General features: G+C 54.7%; 2 protein-coding genes across 3 annotated transcripts; both read left to right on the top strand.

Annotated features, from left to right (window-relative positions):
• The first annotated feature begins 79 nt into the window (after positions 1 to 79).
• LOC112676928 (glutathione S-transferase theta-3-like) lies at positions 80 to 6,406 on the top strand. Its single transcript, XM_025474729.3, has 5 exons — positions 80 to 300; positions 1,774 to 1,861; positions 3,624 to 3,774; positions 5,494 to 5,670; positions 5,981 to 6,406. The coding sequence occupies exons 1-5, from the start codon at positions 189 to 191 to the stop codon at positions 6,173 to 6,175; spliced, it is 723 nt and encodes a 240-aa protein (XP_025330514.1). The 5' UTR covers positions 80 to 188; the 3' UTR covers positions 6,176 to 6,406.
• A 3,540-nt stretch (positions 6,407 to 9,946) lies between these two features.
• On the top strand, positions 9,947 to 12,309 carry DDT (D-dopachrome tautomerase). Of its 2 annotated transcripts, none has more exons than XM_025474728.3 (3): positions 9,947 to 10,154; positions 10,395 to 10,570; positions 12,028 to 12,309. In XM_025474728.3, exons 1-3 carry the CDS (start codon positions 10,047 to 10,049, stop codon positions 12,098 to 12,100), a joined length of 357 nt encoding a protein of 118 aa, XP_025330513.2. In that variant the 5' UTR covers positions 9,947 to 10,046; the 3' UTR covers positions 12,101 to 12,309. The 2 variants fall into 2 exon arrangements, with proteins under 2 accessions (XP_025330513.2, XP_035562097.1); XM_035706204.2 differs by lacking the exon at positions 12,028 to 12,309 and adding an exon at positions 11,243 to 11,419 and having other exon boundaries at positions 9,951 to 10,154.
• Positions 12,310 to 13,209: the final 900 nt, after the last annotated feature.

Below are 13,209 nucleotides of genomic sequence, written 5' to 3'. Positions count from 1 at the left end.
GGGAGGGCGCGGCGGGGTCGGCCCCTCCCCCTCCCCCCGCCCCTCCCCCGCCCCCTTCCCCCCCCGCCCCGCCACCCCGCCCCGAGGCGCTCCGGCGGTAGGCGCGGTGCCTGGCGGTTCCTGCCGGCCGTTCGGGTTCCGGCTCTTGTCCCCGAGGTGCGACCCCCGGGACGCCCCGCCGCCCCGCCATGGGCCTGGAGCTGTACCTGGACCTGCTGTCCCAGCCCTGCCGCGCCGTCTACATCTTCGCCAAGAAGAACGGCATCCCCTTCGAGCTGCGCCCCGTGGAGCTGCTCAAAGGTGGGCCGGGCCGCCCGTGTGCGCAGGGACCCCCGAGTGCCGCGACACCCCCCAGCTCGGAAACTGTCATCAGCCATGGCTTGTGTCTTTTTCACGAGCCCGGATCTTTGCCTAGTGAATACGAAACATTTTTCAAGATACAGGTTAAGAGGGAGCAGAGCAGATAGAGAGCAGTGGAGGGCTTGGGGGGGGGGGTAGGGCGTGGGGAGGCGAACGGAGTGCCCCCAATACCTACACACCCGGGCTTGGGGAAGGCAAGGAAACCGCCTCTCCATTTCTGGGTCGGAGTAGCCACAGCTCTTGCATTTCTGCAGGTGCCAGCAGGAGAGTTGTTCCGCCTGGATCTGGTCTCCTCTTAATTTCTACAGCTACGGCTACCAACCTCCCCTCCACGTTCACAGGATCCCGGGGAGGGGCAGAGCTGTAATGGGACAGCAGGGCGATCAGACAGCAGGCCCACCCTTGGGCAGACCAGAAGGGAGACCTCTTCTTGGCTGAGCCGGCCCACCTCCTGTCTTTGGTGCCCCCAGCCAGGGCCACCGACTGCTGCCTCCCTGCTCCACCTGTCCAGCTCTTCTTGGATGGGGGCTGGGCACAGAGGCACTTTTTTTTTTTTTTAAGATTTTATTTATTTATTCATGAGAGACACACAGAGAGAGACCGAGAGAGAGAGAAAGAGAGAGGCAGAGGCACAAGCAGGCTCCATACAGGGAGCCCGATGTGGGACTTGATCCTGGGTCTCCAGGATCACCCCCTGAGCTGAAGGCGGCGCTAAACCACTGAGCCACCCAGGCTGCCCAGAGGCACTTTTTTGGAGGGAGAATGGGTAGGGGTGATTCTCTTAGGTGGGCGCATGGGCCGGCTGGAGCCTGGTTCCACACAGGCCCTCTGACTCCACAAACCATAATTGTTGTACCCTCCAGCACTGGCCCAGCTCAAGGAATGTAGAAGTGAGTCAGACCTATGAACCTCCATTGGGGAAGGAGCCTTGAGGGTTTGGCACAGGACAGAAAGAAGAGCTGAGCTGCTGGAGGCTGGGTGATGAAGTGGGCAGGAGCTCTCAGAGAGTGGGGTTGACCTGAGGGCTGGGGGCAGGTGTGGCTGGAGCTCTGCGGTGTGGACAGGTCACCCAGCTGGCATAGGAAGATGGATTGCAGGGGCAGGCCTAGAGTCCAGAGAGGAGAGTGGAGTGTCTGACATACGGATGGAATTGGCTGGGGGTGAGGGTCCCTCCCTTCATGGGCAAGCTGAGATGCTGCTTGGCCTGGGTTCCCAGGGGTGTGGATGCAGGAAGGGTGGACCTCTGGTGGGGTCAAGTTCTGTGATCTGGTGACCAGCAGAGTGATCTTTCTCCTGTTGCCCACCTGGATAGGGGCCTCAGAAAGCTGGTGCCTGGATGTTGGAGTGGGAGTTGGGCAGAGGCCTCAGGGGGCTCAGAATTCCCCTCACCTGCCTCACTGGTCTCTCTCACAGGCCAACACCACAGCGATGCTTTTGCCCAGGTGAATCCTCTGAAGAAGGTGCCAGCTTTGAAGGATGGAGACTTCACCTTGGCTGAAAGGTATCAGGTCCCCAGGCTGCTACCAGGCCTTGTGAGGCCAGTCAGCCGTCTGTGTATCTACTGTGGATGGTTTGTGTGCCCTGAGCACCTGTGCCAGCCCCAGCAGGCAGAGGAGCCTGGGGCTGGGGGGGTGGGGGGTGGTGGCGTTGAAGTCATGGTATCCCCCGCCATTCCTGGGCATTGTACAAAAGAGGAAACTGTGGCCAGGAGAGGGGAGGGACTTGGACGAGGTCACTGGGCCCAGCTTGTTTCCAGGCCTCCTCTCTGCCAACCTAGCCCCCAGATGGAAGAAGAGTGGAGAGCTAAATATTGAGGAGTAGCTGTACCGTGCGTTAGAGCTATCACTTCTATAAATCTTGGGATCTTGGGGGGCAAGTACTATTGTCCTGGGAGTCAAGAGAACACCCAGAGAGCTTCAGCGGCTATTTGCTGAGCACTCACCAGGGCCAGGAACCATCTAGGCCCTGAGGCCAAAGCAGTGAACGATTCTAAGCCCTTGGCCTCATGGAACTCCTATTCTAGAAGAGGGGACTGCTAATCTCTGTAAGGTGTAGCACATCAGGGGGTGATGAGTGCCATGGAGAAAATAAACAAGGTAAGAGTGAGAGAGGGTGCAGTCTTGAGTAGGATGTTGAGTAAAGGGCCCTTTGAGGAGGAGGCATCTGAGCAGAGACCTACAGGGAACAGAGGTGCAAGGTATTTGGGAAGAGTGTTCTGGCTAGAGGGCACAGCAAAGCCGAAGGCTCTGAAGTGGGGCAATGCTTGGGGTCCAGGCAGAGGGGCAAGGGTAGCATGTAAGGCCAGGAAGACTTTGGCTTTACTGTAGGTAAGATGGGGCCTTTGTAGGAGTTTAAGCAGAGGAGAACTGAGATCTGAGTTTTAAAGGATCCCTCTGGCTGGAGTACTAATCCAGGAGAGGTGCTGGGGCCCCAGACCAAGGTGTTGGTGCAGGGGGACGTGGTGGTCAGTTCTGACTGCCCTTGAAGGTCAAGCCCAGGAATGTGCTGAAGAATTAGAGGTCAGAGGGAGAGACAAGAGCCCAGGCCACCTCCAGGTTGGTGGATGAATGGTGGTATCCTTTACCGAGGCCACATAGTACCTCTGTGGTAGAGCCAGATTCAAGTTCCACTTGGCTTTGGAACCTCGGGTCCTTGGACAGTCCAACATTCACAGAAGTGTAGTGCTCTCTGGCCAGACATGATGGAGGGGGAGGAGAGAGGAGGAGGTCAGAGAGGGCTTCCTGGGGGAGGGGGCTGGAGGCTTTGGGCAGGTAGAGAAGAGATGGGACAGGGTGGGAAGCAGTGACCCATTCATCTGGGAGGCCTTGTCCCAGCTACGGTGAGTGTGAGGGGACAACTGGCCTTGCTTCTGTTGTGGTCATGCATTGGATATGGTGGGGAGTGGTACCCGAGTTGTGCTCGTCCTTCAAGAGCCATGTTGGGGCCCCCTTCCTCCTGGAAGCTTTCTCTGAGTACCCCATCACCCTCCTTCTGAAATCCCAACACACTTTGTTTTTCCCTTGGTGTCCTTAGTTCAGATGATAGGATGGGTCAATGTAGAGCTGTGTGACCCTAGGCCTAACCTCACCTAACCTCTCTGAGCCTCCCATTCCTACTCTGCACCATGGAGATAGTGAAACGCTCCACCCATAGGAGTTGGGGAAACGTGAGTGTGGGGAGCAGCCCCCACCCAGGGCCCAGCCCCTGTGGAGTGGCTGAAAAGTGACTAGTACATGTTCTTCACCCACCTCCATGTCCCCCAGTGTGGCCATCCTGTTGTATCTGAGTCGCAAGTATGAGGTCCCCGACCACTGGTACCCCCAGGACCTGCAGGCCCGCGCCCGTGTGGACGAGTACCTAGCATGGCAGCACACCACCCTCAGGAGTAGCTGTACCCGAGCCATGTGGCAGAAGGTGAGCTACGGCAGGACGGGAACCCTTCTAGGAGGCTCAATGGACCGTGCTTTCTGTTTTAAAAATTCTTTTTTTTAAAGAAAGATTTATTTATTCATGAGAGACACAGAGAGAGAAGCAGAGACACAGGCAGAGGGAGAAGCAGGCTCCTGCAGGGACCCTGACACAGGACTCGATCCCATTGCCCCGGGATCACACCCTGAGCCAAAGGCAGATGCCCAACCGCTGAGCCACCCAGGAGTCCCAAGAAGTAAAATTTTTTAAAAAGATTCATTTATTTATTTGAGAGAGAGCGAGCAAGTGCGTGCACATGCATGCACCCATGAGCAGGGGTGGGAGGGGTGCAGGGGGGTGGGGTGGAAGGGGCAGAGGGAGAGAATCTCAAGTAGACTCCCTGCTGAGTGGGAAGCCCGACTGGATTCGATCTCACTACACTGAGATCGTGCCCTGAGCCAAAATCAAGAGTTGGATGCTGAACCGAGCCATCCAGGCGCCCTTGAAAGAAGTAATATTCCTAATATTTAAGATGCTCTCAGAAAGCCATCAAAGAAAAACGCACAGGAGAAACATGGGCACAGGAAACCAGCAGAGATTTCATTGAAGGACAGAGAGAAATGGTCATTAAGTGGATGAAAATACATTTTTTTAAAAAGATTTTATTTATTTATTCATGAGAGACATACAGAGAGAAACAGAGACACAGGCAGAGGGAAAGGCAGGCTCCATGCGGGGAGCCCGATGTGGGACTCGATCCCAGGACTCCAGCATCACCCTGAGCTGGAAGGCAGACGCTTAACTGCTGAGCCACCCAGGTGTCCCTGAAAATACATTTAACCTAAGAATCAAGTCAATGCACATTAAAACAGCACACACCTACCATTTTTACCTGTCAAATGTACGATGTTCTTGAAATGTGTGCTCTGAATTATTTTTTGTAGGGTACTTACAAAGGGCCTGGCACACAGTGGGTGCCCTGTGGGTGTGAGGGAGCATGAGGTGGGCATGCTCATACTCTGCTGCAGGTAGAGTTCTACTGTTCTGAAGGGGCCCTTGGGCAAAATGCAGGTTTCTATAACCTTAGAGGTGTCCTCCTTGAGCCTCTCTGGGCTGGAAGGGGAGCCCCTTTGAGCTGGCAGGGGCAGGAGCCTGGTGTGTTTGAAGGCAGAATGGAGACAAGTCAAGTAGCGTGACTATAGACCTTTGCCACTCAAAGTGTGGTCCAGGGACTAGGGCCATCGGCACCACCTGGGAGCTTGGAAATGCAGAGTCCCAGGCACTACCCAGGCATACAGATCAGGAATGTGCACTTTAACCAGATCCCAGAGGGATTCATATGCGTCATCCTATTTGAGAAACCTGGGGTAGAGGAGGGGGTGGGGAGAGGCGAGAGGGTGACTGCTGCACGGAGGAGGGGCCTCGTGTTGAGGCTCTCATGGTGAGGGTAGTGGGAAGCCATGGAAGGCTTTATGCAGAGGGTGATGGGGGCAGACTGGGATTACAGAAGTTCCCCCATTGGCTGCCTTGCATGAGGACCTAGGGAGAGTAGAGGCTGTCCGTGTTGGAGTAGAAGATGACACCTGGGCTGGTGATGGCAGTGGGTAGAAGGAGTGGGTCGGAGCAAGGAGAAATTTGAAGGCTTGGTGATAGATTGGTGAGAGCAGGAACCAGGCTAGGCTTTGGGCAGACCCTGAGCCCTCTCTCTGCCTGCCCACCCACCAGATGATGTCCCCAGTGTTCCTGGGTGAACAGGTGCCCGCTGAGACATTGGTCTCTACTCTGGCCGAGCTGGACAGGTGCCTGCAGCTGCTTGAGGACAAGTTCCTAAAGGACCAGGACTTCCTTGCTGGACCCCACATTTCAGTGGCTGACTTGGTGGCCATCACAGAGCTGATGCATGTGAGTGCCATGGGTAGGGTGGTCCACTGGGCAGGAGGGATCCCATGTCCCAGCTCACATTGCCCCTTCTGGCTGTGGGGCCCTGAGCAAGTCGCTTCCCTCTCTGAGCCTCAGTGTTCTCATCTAATGGGACTTCAGACCCCATCCTGCAGTGACTTAAGAAGTTTCCCAGTGTCTCCTGGGAGAGAACCTCAGCCTATTACACATGTGGCAGAGGAGGGAAAATCCACCCAGGGGAATCCCTCCACGAGGTCATGCTACCTCGTGCTTGACCATGCCTATCCCTCCACTTGGCTCCCTCTCCCCATAGCCTGTCAGTGCAGGCTGCCAAATCTTCAAAAGCCGACCCAAGCTGGCTGCATGGCGCCAACGTGTGGAGGCCGAGGTGGGGAAGGACCTCTTTCAGGAGGCACATGCAGTTGTCCTGAAGGCCAAGGACTTGCCACCGGCCGACACCTCCATCAAGGAGAAGCTGAAGCCCTCGGTGCAGGTTTTGTTGCAGTGAGAGGAGGGCCAGGCCTGCAGAGACGATGGAGGCTCTGTTGTCAAAACGAAGAGGTGGAGTTGCCCTCGTAGGCTGTGAGCAAGACACGCTGTCCAGTCTCTGTCCCCAGTTCCCTCCAGGCACCAGGTCCTCCTTCCTCACTCCACTCCTGCCTCTTCCACTCTGACTTCGTGTGAGCTTAGTAAACATGTATTTGACCCTGTCCCACCTGTGTTTTAAACTTTCCATGGTGCCTTACTCCTCTGAGGCTCAAGGATGAATCACTGAACTTTGCGCTCAGGACTTGCCCACCCTCCAGGGCACCCCCTTCTGGGTGCACACAGTCACTCATCATTTTAGACGCCTTCTCCCAGCTTCCACCTCCTGGCCTTGGCTCAGGCTGTTTCTGTTGCTAATAGGGCCCCTCCTCACCTTTGCCCGGTGCCCCTTCTGGTCTTTAGGCATTTGTCACCATGTTGCTTCTCCAGGGAGACTTCCCTGACTTCCCTAGCCCCAGGCTGAGTCAGGTAACCCCCCCTGGGCTCCTCAGCCCCAGTGCTTCCCTCCCTCAGTCCTGGAATAAAGCTGGTTCAATATCCCTGGGCTGAGCATGGGTCACAGGTGGGGGTTGACCTGGTGAGGAGATGTCTGAATCGGGCCTGGCCTTGGTCTCTGTCCTCCCTCTGGGTTGATGATGTCTCCTACAGGTGGGGGGGCGGGTGCAGGGCTGGTTCGTGAAGCGCCTTGCAGGGAGGGAAGTCCCAGATTAGTTCCTGGCCCTCCAGGTGCTGCTGAGAGGCCTTGCTCTTTCAAGCCTACTTAACCCCGACCACTGTCTTATTTGTGCCCCATCCTGGGTCCCAGACTTGCCACCTGTCCCTGTCCTTTCTCCTTAAGGCTGTCACAATCTACCTGTCTTGTGTCCTAGACCCTCTAATGTCTTAGTCATCTAATAAACTGCTAATGGGACAGGGTCACGATTAGCCTTTCAGTCTGCTGCCTTCTCATGGAGGCTCCTTTTTTTTTTTTTTTTTTTTTTTTTTAAAGTTTCTTTAGGGGAGCCTGGGTGGCTCAGTTGGTTAACCGTCTGCTTTTGGCTCAGGGTATGATCTCAGGGTCCTGGGATGGAGCCCACATTCGGCTCCCTGATCAGCGAGGAGTCTGCTTCTTCCTCTCCCTCTGCCCCTCCTCCCTGCTCATGTGCACACCTTCTCTATCTCTGTCTCTCTCATGGTCTCTGTCTCTCTCAGATAAATATATCTTTAAAAAATTAAAGATTATATTTATCTGAGAGAGAGAAAGAGGACAAAATTAAAGATTATATTTATTTGAGAGAGAGAAAGAGAGAAAGAGAAGAAAGAGAGGAAATGGTAGAAGGAGATGGAGAAGCAGGCTCTCCACTGAGCAGGGAGCCAGACGCGGGGCTCGATTTTAGGACCCCAGGGATCATGACTTGATCTGACGGCAGATGCTTAATCAACTGAGCCACCCAAGTGCCCCTCCTTTTTTTTTTTTTTAAGATTTTATTTTATTTATTTTTAAGATTTGTTTATTCATAAGAGACGGAGAGAGAGACAGAGGCAGAGACACAGGCAGAGGGAGAAGCAGGCTCCCCAAGTCCCTGATGCAGGACTTGATCCCAGGACCCCGGGATCACACCCTGAGCCAAAAGCAGGTGCTCAACCTCTGAGTCGCCCAGGTGTCCCTAAAGATTTTATTTGTGAGTAATCTCTACACCCAACATGAGGCTTGAACCTACAACCCTGAGATCAAGAGTCACATGCTCTACTGGCTGAACCGGCCAGGTGCCCAAGCCTCCTTCAATATGTTCACTCATATAGAATTTTAGAAGTGTAATTGAAATTATTCATATACACTCCCACATAATTTCTTTCTTTTTTTTACTCCCACATAATTTCAATTGTATTTTCATTTATAAGTCAAACAATTTTGCAACACCGACAAGAGTACTATGTTTAGCCATATCAAGAGATTTCCATGTTTTTTTTTTTTAAGAATTATTCATTCATGAGAGAGAGAGAGAGAGAGAAAGAGGCAGAGACACAGGCAGAGGGAGAAGCAGGCTCCCCACAAGAAGCCGGACATGGGACTCAATCCTGGACCCCAGGATTACCACCCGAACCAAAGGCAGACACCCAACTGCTGAGCCACCCAGGTGTCCCGATTTCTATGTTTCTTAAAACATATTTTATTTATGAGAGTGTGTGCACAAGCTTGGGGGGCGAGGGGGGGGGGAGCCAGGGGGAGAGATAGAGCTGACTCCTTGCTCAGCAGGAAGCATGACATATAGGGCTCCATTCCAGGACCTTAGCGGAAGGCGGATGCTTAACCTGACAGAGCCACCCAGGCACCTCCAGATGTCCATGTTTTAAGTAATACATTTTGTTTTGACTATAAAAATATAGGGTACTATATAAACATGGCTAGGAATGTTGGACTAGGACCTGGCTTTCACTCCATGGTGTGTAGTATTTCACTATGAGACAAGGTCGCCACAGGTGCCAGAGGCTACAAAAGCAGATGTCTGTCGGGACCAGGTAGGGATGCGGTGAACTGGAGGTTCTCTGCCCAGCTTCTCCTGAACTCACAAGTGTCACCTGGCTCCGGGTCAAGAGAAGCCCAGATCCCCACATATAACGTGAAGTCGCCTCACTTGGAAATGGTAGCAACACAGTAAAAAAGGGATGAAAAAAAATTCAGATAGAGCCTGGGAAAGGCCCCTACAGATGTGTTTCTGGTGTGTGTCCAAATCCCCATTTTGCGAAACTGAATAAAGGAAACCTCTTGTACAGTAAGGTCGGGCGGCCAGAAGGGGGGGCGCTCACCCCTACTACTCCTTGCGGCCCTTTGCAACCTCGGTCGGAAGAACCCAAGTCTGAGTACTACCAGCAGGGGAAAGAAAGGACCCCCTCGGCCATTGAAAAGCGCCTACACTCTAGATTCCCAGTTTATTCCCGCGCACTTTATTTTTTATCTTTTTAAGATTTTATTTATTTATTCATGAGAGACACATACAGAGAGAGGGAGAGGCAGAGACACAGGCAGAGGGAGAAGCAGGCTCCATGCAGGGAGCCCGATGCGGGACTCGATCCTGGGTCTCCAGGATCACACCCTGGACTGCAGGCAGCGCCAAACTGCTGCGCCACCGGGGCTGCCCTCCCGCGCACTTTAAAAAAAGTTTTTTAGTTTTATTTTTAAAAGATCTTATTTATTCATGGGAGACGCAGAGAGGCAGAGGGAGAAGCAAGCTCCCCAAGGGGAGCCCGACGTGGGATCCGATCTCCGGACCCCGGGATCACGACCTGAGCCCAAGGCGGACACTCCACCACCGAGCCGCCCAGGTGCCCCGCACTTTCTGTTTTTAACAGTCCCTCCCAGCTCCTCCTCTTTTTCTGTTAAGCACGTTTTTCTCCGTTGGTTGCACTTGCCGATGGTTTTGCCTTAGGCTGCACGTCCCAAATTGCAATTCTCGGCTACCCTCGAATAAACCCATTTTTTTACTAGTAAAATAACTGGCTCTTTCATCTTCAAGGTTAACAATCTAAGCCCGGGTCAGGAAGCCCTCGGGCCCGCGGGCGGGGGGAGCAGGGCCCGGGACCCTGGGCCGCCCGCGCTCCGCCGGCGCCCCCGCCCCCGCCCCCGAGGGCCCTCAGGACTCCGGAAATCGGCCTCGCGCCGAGGCGGGTGTAGACGGCGCAGCCAATCCCGGGGCGCTGCTGCCTGCGCAGCCAATAGGGAGCCCGGTCCCGTGGCGCCCGCCCCCGCCCCCGCCCCCGCCCCCGCCGCCCAGTCCGCGACCCGGCGCGCCCCGACCTGCGCTCTGAGCCCGGCTTCTCGGCGGCGGCGGCGCGTCGGCCCCTTCCCGCCAGGCATGCCGTTCGTCGAGGTGGACACCAACTTGCCCGCCAGCCGTGTGCCCGCGGGGCTGGAGAAGCGGCTGTGCGCGGCCACTGCAGCCATCCTGGGCAAGCCCGAGGACGTGAGCGTGGGCCGGGCAGCACCGGGCGGGAGGAGGCTGCCGGGCAGGGACCCCCCCCCCCGCCCCGTCGGCCCCGTGCTGTCTTCCCTGGCCCTGACACCAGCGCGACCCCCCGGGACCCCGCCCCGAGCCTCCAGCCCTGACCCCGGGGGCCCGCGCAGGTCGCCTCTCGCCCTCCCGGGGCCTCAGCGCGGACGCGGCCTGCACCGGCTTCAGGCGAAATTTCGGTGTCGCCCGCAGCGCGTGAACGTAACGGTGCGGCCGGGTCTGGCCATGGCGGTGAACGGCTCCCCCGAGCCCTGCGCGCAGCTGCTCATCTCCTCCATCGCAGTGGTGGGCACCGCCGAGGAGAACCGTGCCCACAGCGCCCGATTCTTCGAGTTCCTCACCAAGGAGCTGGACCTGGGCCAGGATCGGTGCGTGGGGGCAGGGAGAGGATGGGGGCCGTGATCCCATCCCCGAGCCCCTCCCGAGGTTGGGGGAAAGGCAGTCCTCAGCTAGTGCCCTGGGCCCGCGGATGCTGGGTCCACCCTCGGAAGGGTAGGGGAATTGAGTGGATTCCTGACACTGCCGTGGTTTCCTTGACACCTGGGCAAGGTGTGGCCTTCCAAACCTCGGTGAAGGTTTGGAAGGCTGTGAAGTGGGAAAGCTCTCCTTGAGCTGCAACCTGGGGGAATTGCTAGAGTCCTGTGGGATGGGGGTGCACTCTCTGTGCCTTGGCACAGGGGTAGGTTAGAATGTTATTTGCCTAACAAAGCTATGGCCGTTTATCATCTGCCTTTAGCCTTCTCCACATCTTGGAAAATCAAGAATGATTTTCTAGGAGAACTTCTCCAGCTTGGTCGGATGTGTGACCTCTGGGCCGTAGCCAAATAGGTCCTGGGAGACTCGGAGTAGTGGAAAGAAAGTTGGCTTAGATGTCTGGAGACCTGGGTTCTGAGTCCAGGACAGCTCAGGGACTCAGGCAGTGACAAACCCGGAAATGAACCACCTCTGGTTTGTAGGCTTCCCTTCTGTGACTAGAGGGGAATGTATTAATAATCACCCAAGAAGCCCGAACAGCCCCCCAACCTGGGATTCTGTGTCAGGGTTAAAGTTTCTTTCTGGGTGAAAAATATTCCTGAGCCAACCCCATGCCTGTGAGGAACTAAGAGCATGAGAAACTTGAAAGAACCTTCCAGAATGGATCCTTTGTTGGCCTAAGAGGCCTAGTGAGGAATGGTGACTCCTGGGAGTGCTCAGACCTGGTCTTCAAGTCGGGATGAGGTAAAAATTGTAAGAACGATATGTAACATGTGAATGGTTACCTGTGCCAGGTTATCTATAGATACCTAACATTGCATGTTCCCATTTGATCCACGCAATCTCTGTCCCTCTGTTCATATCACCTTGTGCAGACATGCCATCCCTGTGAGGTTTACAGATGGGAAAACCAAAGCTGTCACACCAACCCTTCCCCTACCATCCCTCAGGCTACCCCAAGTATCTTACTCTTTACCAGGAACTTCCCATCACTTCTGTGAGAGGGGCGTGTTGTGCACTCCATAGACATTAGTGGGGGGCGGGGGGGGGTGTCAGGTCACCCTGTGTCTGGTTTTGAGGTAACTTTGAGAAAACAGAAGTGCCAGGGGGTACTGCACATGCCCCCAGGGAGCTTGCAGTTTGAGAGTGAGTGGGCTACCCACAGAGCATGCAGTGACCCTAGAGGCTCCCTTCTGCCCCTGAGGGGCCACAGTGGGAGATCATTAATGGGCTAAGGTAGGCTGCTCTGGGAGTCCAGGGTAGGAGTGCCCAGCTAGCAGTCTTGGAATATGAGGCATTAGCCAAGGAGCTGATTACATGTTTTTTGCTTTTTCTTTTTTTTCTCTTGAAGGATAATTATCCGCTTTTTCCCCCTGGAGCCCTGGCAGATTGGCAAGAATGGGACAGTCATGACTTTTCTATGACTGGTACAGAGGGCACCCAAGGCATGCATCTGTCAGCTGTCTGCCCCTTCCAGAGAGACCTCCTGGCAGAGTAAGGGCCTGCTGGATACCAGCTTCTGGTGCTCATTCATGCAGATCTGCCTGTGACCCCACAGTCCTCTTCTTCCCCAGCCTCGTATCAAATAAATGAAGAGATTTTTGTCTTTCTTTTTTTCTGTCCCACCCTGAAATCTTCGTCTTTCAAACGTGACTTATTTGTCTCCCTTTACCCTTCCCTGGCATTCTGGGTCACCCTGGGCATCAGGGTTGGTGTATGAGGTGCGAACTTTAGGGAATCTGAGAGGTGAGATGTTTCCAGACTTCTAGGCCACTGTCTCATGTATTGTGTGTAGGCTGCTCAAATCCAAGGGTGGATAGTACAGCCTGGAGGCCTGGTTTTCCATCCCCATGTGCAGGCTGGTGGGGCTGGCAGCCGGTCCAGGCTGGGTCTTCCTACAGCTTTTGCTGACCAGACGTTCCTACCCTCAGCTTGGGTTGGCCCACGTAACTTACTGCCCATGGAATGCCGTGCCCAGCAGGGGAGCGGTGCGGTTGGGCTTCAGGGCCCTTTCCTGGGTATTTCCAAACTCCATCTTCTCCCATGAGTCTTACCAAAATTCCTCTGTAGCTGTGCACCTTGTAAAAGTCATGTCCTGGAATGGCAAACCTGGAAATGCAACGTCTGCCACTACAAACAGAATGAATGCAATTCCCATCTAAATACTATATTATGCTTTCACATTTTAGGGGATAGACAGACATGGTGGGGGGAGCCCAAAAGGTGTCCTTTACAGTGACCTTCCAGATGTTTGATGCAGAGTTTACATATCATGACCCTTAGACCCGATGGTGGGCACTGTGTTTACCTATAGAGTTGGAAGTCTTATCATCCTTGTACACCTTGTACGTCAGTGGAGTACCAAGTTGAGATTTTTGGTCTATGCTGTCAACGTGGTAAAGTTAGTTCCCAATGGAACAGTTCTTGTGCTTTTGCTTTTTGTACCCTACCACTGCTGTGGACTCTCATTAAAACCTAGAGCTCGGAGTTCCTTCCTTTGGCTCCCTGGCCCAACTTTTCCTGTGCTCTTTCC

This window comes from Canis lupus, chromosome 26 (assembly GCF_003254725.2).
Source record: "Canis lupus dingo isolate Sandy chromosome 26, ASM325472v2, whole genome shotgun sequence".
Taxonomy (NCBI): domain Eukaryota; kingdom Metazoa; phylum Chordata; class Mammalia; order Carnivora; family Canidae; genus Canis; species Canis lupus.
The sequence above is the reverse complement of the archived record's forward strand: the minus strand, read 5'-3'. Positions and strand labels throughout refer to the sequence as shown.

Bases quoted from the DNA above. Each gene is read 5' to 3' on its own strand.
- LOC112676928 (XM_025474729.3), top strand. From the start codon at position 189: ATGGGCCTGGAGCTGTACCTGGACCTGCTGTCCCAGCCCTGCCGCGCC. The intron at 1,862-3,623 runs GTATCAGGTCCC...CATGTCCCCCAG, and splicing joins GACTTCACCTTGGCTGAAAG to TGTGGCCATCCTGTTGTATC. The intron at 3,775-5,493 runs GTGAGCTACGGC...CCCACCCACCAG, and splicing joins CCCGAGCCATGTGGCAGAAG to ATGATGTCCCCAGTGTTCCT.
- DDT (XM_025474728.3), top strand. From the start codon at position 10,047: ATGCCGTTCGTCGAGGTGGACACCAACTTGCCCGCCAGCCGTGTGCCC. The intron at 10,155-10,394 runs GTGAGCGTGGGC...TGTCGCCCGCAG, and splicing joins TCCTGGGCAAGCCCGAGGAC to CGCGTGAACGTAACGGTGCG. The intron at 10,571-12,027 runs GTGCGTGGGGGC...TTTCTCTTGAAG, and splicing joins CTGGACCTGGGCCAGGATCG to GATAATTATCCGCTTTTTCC.